The 6,827-nt window shown below is 48.7% G+C and overlaps 1 protein-coding gene across 3 annotated transcripts; it reads right to left on the bottom strand.

Moving 5' to 3' along the window:
* Positions 1 to 1,336: 1,336 nt before the first annotated feature.
* LOC121100968 lies at positions 1,337 to 4,848 on the bottom strand. Of its 3 annotated transcripts, XM_040622883.1 has the most exons (3): positions 4,234 to 4,848; positions 3,607 to 3,681; positions 1,337 to 2,933 (listed from the first exon to the last, which is right to left on the bottom strand). In XM_040622883.1, the coding sequence occupies exons 2-3, from the start codon at positions 3,658 to 3,660 to the stop codon at positions 2,166 to 2,168; spliced, it is 822 nt and encodes a 273-aa protein (XP_040478817.1). In that variant the 5' UTR covers positions 3,661 to 3,681; positions 4,234 to 4,848; the 3' UTR covers positions 1,337 to 2,165. The 3 variants fall into 3 exon arrangements, with proteins under 3 accessions (XP_040478817.1, XP_040478816.1, XP_040478818.1); XM_040622882.1 differs by having other exon boundaries at positions 1,337 to 3,681; XM_040622884.1 differs by lacking the exon at positions 3,607 to 3,681.
* Positions 4,849 to 6,827: the final 1,979 nt, after the last annotated feature.

Here is a 6,827-nt window from a genome sequence, read left to right as displayed (position 1 = left end):
TGAGGAGTCCTCTCTGCTTATAGATAGCTCCGTGTACATGGGCTGTAGCGAAGGCATATCTGCTGTCTGTATAAACGTTGACTTTTTTTCCTTCTGCTAAGCGGAGGGCTTGTGTTAGAGCGATTAGCTCTGCTTTTTGAGCGGACGTCCCTTCCGGCAAACTGCTGGCCCATATTACTGATTTTGAGTCCACTACAGCCGCCCCTGCCACCCGCTTACCTTCCACTATATAGCTGCTCCCATCAGTATACCAGGTATGGTCTGCATCTGGGAGGGGTCGGTCATCGAGGTCGTGCCGGATCCCAGTTTCCTCGGCGAGAACCTCTCGGCAAGAGTGGAATATCCCCGCGTCGTCTGGATCCGTTTCCGGGAGCATAGTGGCGGGATTAAGGGCGACTGGAGGGGCAAACTGTATCCGGTCTCGGTTGAGGAGGAGACTCTGATAATGAGTCATTCGAGCGTTCGACAGCCATCGGTCGGGGGGTTGTCTGACAACGCTCTCGAGTGTATGAGGGGCCACAATTGTCAGTTTCTGTCCCATAGTTAGTTTGTAACAAGGACTGCGACTGCTGCGACGGCCCTGAGGCAATTTGGCCAGCCTTTAGCAACCGGGTCAAGTTTTTTTGACAGGTAGGCTACTGGCCGTCTCCAGGGTCCGAGAGGTTGAGTTAGTACTCCCCGAGCTATGCCCTTTCGTTCGTCTACGTATAGAGTGAAGGGCTTCGATACGTCTGGCAACGTGAGGGCCGGTGCTGACAGCAGAGCGCGCTTGATATTATCGAAGGCTTCCTGCTGGTCGGCTCCCCATATGAAAGGGGATCCTTCTTTTGTCAGGGGGTAAAGGGGGGCTGCTAAAGTGGCAAAGCCCGGTATCCAGAGTCGGCAAAAGCCGGCTGTGCCCAGGAACTCCCGCACCTGACGGGGAGATTTGGGCACAGGAATCTGGACCACCGTTTGTTTTCTGGAGTCTGACAGCCATCTCTTTCCCCCTTTTAGAACATACCCCAAGTAGGTTACCTGAGGTTGGCAGATCTGAGCCTTTTTAACTGATACTCGATATCCCAGGGCGGCGAGTTCTCTCAGCAAATCCTCGGTGTCTCGGCGGCAGTCAGCTAATGTGGCCCCGGCCAACAGGAGGTCATCGACATACTGAAGCAACGCGGTTTGGGGATGCGTCATTCGGAATGGGATCAAGTCCTGATGTAGGGCCTCATCAAATAGGGTTGGGGAGTTTTTTTGAACCCTTGGGGAAGTCTGGTCCAAGTGAGCTGTTGGGAGGTCCCCGTGTCAGGGTCCCTCCATTCAAACGCAAATAAATTTTGGCTGGAGGCATGAAGACGGAGACAGAAAAAGGCATCCTTTAAGTCTAAAACGGTATACCATGTGTGATCAGGCGGGAGCGAACTCAGCAAATTATACGGATTTGGGACTGTCGGGTGTATATCCTGAACCCTTTTATTTACTTCTCTTAAGTCCTGTACGGGCCGATACTCCTGGGTCCCTGGCTTTTTTACTGGCAGCAAGGGGGTATTCCATGGCGACCGACAAGGCACTAATATGCCGAGTTTTTGTAGTCTCAATATATGAGGCTGTATACCTTTTAGTGCTTCCTGGCTCATCGGGTATTGACGAATCGCTATCGGCTCAGCCGTAGCTTTTAATTCAATAATTATAGGAGGCCTCTGTTTCGCTAGCCCCATCCCTGCCGTCTCTGCCCAGGCTTCTGGGAATCGCTGGACCCAGGTTGTGAGATCAGCCCTTACGGGGGCCGGTTCAAACAGTCTATGTTCGTCTTCCAGTTTTATGGAGAGGACGGTGATTGTTTGGCCTTCCTGTGTAACTTGGGGGCCCTCCGATGTGAAAGAGATTTGGGCCCCTATTTTTGTTAAGAGGTCTCTTCCAATTAAGGGAGTTGGGCACTCGGGGATCACCAGAAACGAATGGGTCACCTGTCCAGTTCCAAGGTCAACAGTTCTCTTAGTGGTCCATGGGTACACTTGCTGCCCGGTGGCCCCGGTTACCAGGGACCTTTTATGGGATAAGGGCCCCGATGGATATAGTAAAACTGAGTGCTGAGCTCCAGTATCCACTAAAAAGTCGACTGGTTTCCCCTCCACTTTGAGAGTTATCCTGGGCTCAGGGAGGGGGTCCGAGCCCCGACCTCCCTAGATGGAATCCTCGGCTAGGGAAAGGATTTTGTTCTGGTTTTTCTTTTTGGGGCAGTCCTTAACCCAGTGGCCCTGTTCCTTGCAGTAGGCGCATTGGTTTTTTCCCAGCGGTGATCTGGGCCCCCTTTGATTGCTCAGGTTGCCTGCCTGCCGGTCTCTTTCAAAGTTTTTCCCATCTACTACTGCAGCCAGGATCCGAGTTAAATTTTTTTCTCGTATCTTTTCTCTTTTTTGTTCTTTTTCCTCATCTGTCTCCCTTCTATGGTACACCTTTTCTGCCTCTTTTACCAAATCTTGTAAGGTCCTATCTTGTAACCCCTCTAGTCTTTGTAATTTTTTTCGTATGTCAGGCGCGGCTTGGCCTATAAACGCCATCGCTACTGAGGCTCGCTGGCCTTCTGAAGTCGGGTCGAATGGGGTGTACCTACGAAAAGCCTCCATCAGCCTTTCCAGGAAAACCGAAGGGGGTTCCTCAGGTTTTTGAAGCACCTCTCTTACCTTAGTCAAATTGGTGGGGCGCCTTGCAGCCCCTTTGAGACCAGCCACTAGAGCCTGGCGGTAGACCTGTAGCCGCTCCCTACCTTTGGGTTGACTGTAGTCCCAGTCCGGACGACTCAATGGGAAAGCGAGGTCTATAAGGTTAGGGAGAGTAGTGGGGAGCCCATTGTCTCCAGGGACGTTTTTCCGGGCCTCCATCAGGATTCTCTCGCGTTCCTCGGTCGTGAACAGAGTCTGTAGGAGCTGTTGGCAGTCATCCCAAGTAGGCTGGTGGGAAAACATTAAAGATTCTACCAGGTTAGTTAGGCGTTGGGGATCCTCAGAGAATGGGGGGTGGTTAGTTTTCCAATTATAGAGGTCTGAGGAGGAAAACGGCCAATACTGTAGGGGCTGGAGGCCATTCCCTTCGGGAGGGGGGCCATAGGCTCGGAGGGGAAGGGCCCGAGTGGAATCGGGTGAGATCCCTCGCCTGCTCCTTGTCCCTTGAGCTGGACCTCCTTCCCCACTTGCCCCGCTTTCTTCCCCCGTGGGTTCCATCGGTGGGGCAGAGGGAGGGACGTGCGGGTAAGGGGGAGGCCATTCTAGAAGGGCCGGATCTTGAGACTCAGGGTAAATCTTACGGGGCTCGCAGGAACATTGTTTTATTGTGGACGTTTTTACGGTCAGGGCAGAGGTTTGTGTAGGAGTCTGACTAAGCCACGGCTACCCAAGGAGGGGGGTTCTGGACGAGGTCCTGCCAGACAATGATGTAAGGCTGCTGGTCAGGGTGTCCGTGCGGATTTGGCTGAAAGACAACAGCTTTGACTGCTAGAATTGGTGTTAAGTTGAATGACCCTCCAGGGGGCCAACCAACGCCAAAAGTGGGCCATTCAGAGGCACAGAAGGTTACCCATTTATTTTTGTTGACTTCTACTGACAAATTGTGGGCTCTCGCTCTTACTTCTGACCAATGCCGGGTGGTGAGACAAAGAGGGGTAGAAATAGTTTGCCCCATGGTTTCCTGCCGGATGGAAACCTGCCAAATGAAAAAAACGAAACAGACAAGCAAAAACGAAACAGACAAGCAGTAAAGACAGAAAGCCGTCAAGCGCCCACCGGCCTCTCCGACTCTTAAAAAAACTTGGGGTTAAGAGTGGACGAGGTCCGATATCCCTGGCCGTCTATGGGCAGGTGGGTCAGACCTTCGCCAGAGACCTCCCTATAAAGGGAAACCGAGCGTCCCCGATTCCCTTCCGAAACCACCGGGGCGTCCCCCGGGGGTGCAGCCTAGGGCGTTCGTGGCACGTCTACCCGCCCAACAGGCCACCAGAACCAGATCCAGATGTCAGTCAACCGACCAGATGGCAACAAACGCCTAAAACCAGAACCAGATGTCAGTCAACCGACCAGATGGCGACAAGTGCCGTGCAGAGCAGACAGATACAGCCGACGCAGACACAGAGCAAGCAGCAAGCAGCAGGGGGATGGGTACCTCCAAGATTGTGGTCTCTCGAGACGTGGGGATGGTTGCCAATGTTTCCCGGCCAACGCACCAAATGTAAGGGGGGAAATAAAAATCACACCCTACCTTAGAGGACGCGGCAACTCAACCCCATGAAGTCGAGAGAGACAGTTCTTGATGCAATCACACGAGGCTTTATTGCAGGACCAGCGCGCTGGGGCTCATCTCATAACCCACGCAGGGGCAGCGGAGAAGAGCCTCGAGCTATGAAAGGGTTAGGTTTTTATGGGGGCTTGTGGGCGTGACCCTCAGGAGACAGTCATTGGGGTGTTTGCAGTTTCTACCCAATCAAGAGTCCAGTTGGCCAGTACAAACTGTCCAATAGGAAATTTTGGCGCGAGGAACTATCAGAGAGCTCCAGAAGATGCAGGGTGGTGGTCTTTCGGAGGGTCTCTCTGGGCGTCATCCTGGGTGGAGGGTGGGATGGTAACATGCCGGGGGGGGGGGTGATAGCTCTGGGTGGGATACAATTAGGCACCCCTCCACCCAGGGGCTCGATTTATCTGTTTATCTTTCACAAGCAGGCGTGCACAGAAGCGAGAAGGCGAAGCTGTGGTTAGCATTTTTCCAAGTGGGCCCCTTCCTTAAAGTATTTGGGGCGCCCAAACTTTGCTTAAGGGGATTTTCAGTTATGTTCCTCCACGTATGTTTTCTTGCAACCAAACAACTTCAAATATGTCCTTTCAGATGTGGGCCTTAGAGACAAGTAGCCCTGGGTTCAAATCCTGCCCAACGCACACAGCTGGTTTTGGAGCAGGCTACTCAAACTTCATGAGTCGTGGTTTATCCATAAAGGCACCTCACAGCTTTGCTTGGGAGTGTCAGGTGCGATCGTGTAAGTCAAAGTGCAGGTACTAGACGGATGCGTCCATTACTGTCCGTGTTCCCTTTGTTGTATAAGGACATCACGGATTGGACACGTAAGTGGTAAGAGAGAGTATAGCATAAAACAATAGGTAGAGAGTAACATTTTGTTAAATTACTAGCTTTTCCGAAGACAGGAAACAGTTTCTATTCTTAGCATAACCAGATGCTTTACCAAAGGGTTGCCCTGGAGGTGATCGGCATTTTATTTTTCTTTCTTTAGCAACAGAAGTACTATGCTGCTTGGTAGGAGACAGAGCAGAGAATCCCCCTGAGTTCCCTAGGGATACCTTCTTAGAATACCAAATCACCTGGGCATTATTAAATGTAGACTCCCTTATAAAGCTGGCTAGAGAATCCATATCTAATTGTCCAGGAATAAGGTTTAGTGAGGCTCTTTGTTTTTAGAAAATTAAAAAAAAAAAAAAAAAAAAGGTTACCCAATGTTTTAAGGAGTCAATAACCAGGGAGGCAGGAGCATAGTAATTTCAGATTTTTTGATTTGAGGTATGTGAGCCATTTTCATTCTGGGGCATGTGTGCTAAGATTGCTAAGAGCTGTCACCTTGTATCCCTTGTTCAGAAAAGTGGATCTTCTTTCTATGAGAAACCTTGGATTTAACAAGCAGATTCATCATTGTTGCAGTGAATAAACATCACCAGTCAAATTGTGGAGAGTAAACCTCAATAAAGATACAATGTAAACATAAGGATCTATGATGATAAAAGGCTAGCTGGAGTCTAGTTTCTTCCATGCTTGACATTAGGAAATTTAGCTCTCTGGGTTGAGCACGACACTGGGGTTCTTCTACAAGTAATGGGATAGGGTACAAGTATTAATATTTAGAGGGGATTTTTGGACTTCCTGCTAATTAGGAATTGGGGTTCCAAAGATTAGTTGGGAAAATAAAAGTATCATGATTTCATTTGCATCCTCAGTTTGTGGAGAATTTAACATTGATTGCGTTAGACACTATCCTTCTTTTATAGTTCTGTTTTCAACGACCTCTTATTTCCAGCCTACTTTTTACCCTCCATCCAAATTTTGAAAATTACACGTTACCCATAGTACCCAGAGTACTTCATGCCGTGGTCACAGTGTTCGTCCCTACACAGCAGCAGAGGAAGGGCTGTGGGGGAGATAGGTGTTCACTTTGAGGATGGTGCATGTGAGGACTATCAGGAAGAGAGAAAATGTGAAAAGAAGACAAAACGTATTTCTGGTGGCATTGATCTGACCTTCAGTTGGGTGTCCTGGGCACAATTTCCTAAGGAATAAGATATTTATTATACAAACAAATTATCAAAAAAAAAATTCCCTTTCACTGTAATCAAGACTGGTTCTTCTTTCATTCTCTTTGTGTGTAATTGTGGTACTTTATTTATACCTTGAAAATTATGTAAAACTTTTCAGTATAACCTGAAATCAGAGAATGCTCACTTCCCGTTCTTAACAATTTGCATTTGATTAATTCAGTTGTGAGTTGCTTTACTAATATTTGAACTTGTTAATAGAGAAGTTTCACATTCAGCTAAAATGAATTTTCTGCCATTTGAATTTTGGAGTAATTGTTTCCTTGGTTTAGCAAGGAGTAAATTGCTTCAAACCCTTAAAGTAAATCTTTAAAGCAGTAGAATATTTTTTGCCGACCCAAGATGGAGGGCAGGAGGGAAGGAGACATTTTCCCAATAAAGATGCTTTGGATTTAAGGATTTGATGCCTACTGGTCTGGCCATATGACTACATTAAATCTGAACAAAAAGAGAATTTTACTTTTTTAACCATATCCCTGTGTG

The sequence above is a fragment of the Ursus maritimus genome, unplaced genomic scaffold (assembly GCF_017311325.1).
Source record: "Ursus maritimus isolate PB19 unplaced genomic scaffold, ASM1731132v1 scaffold_6, whole genome shotgun sequence".
Lineage (NCBI taxonomy): Eukaryota > Metazoa > Chordata > Mammalia > Carnivora > Ursidae > Ursus > Ursus maritimus.
Note: the sequence above shows the minus strand (reverse complement) of the source record. Positions and strands in the feature narration are given on the sequence as shown.

Coding starts and splice junctions, on each gene's coding strand:
- LOC121100968 (XM_040622882.1), bottom strand. CDS start 3,203: ATGGAACCCACGGGGGAAGAAAGCGGGGCAAGTGGGGAAGGAGGTCCA.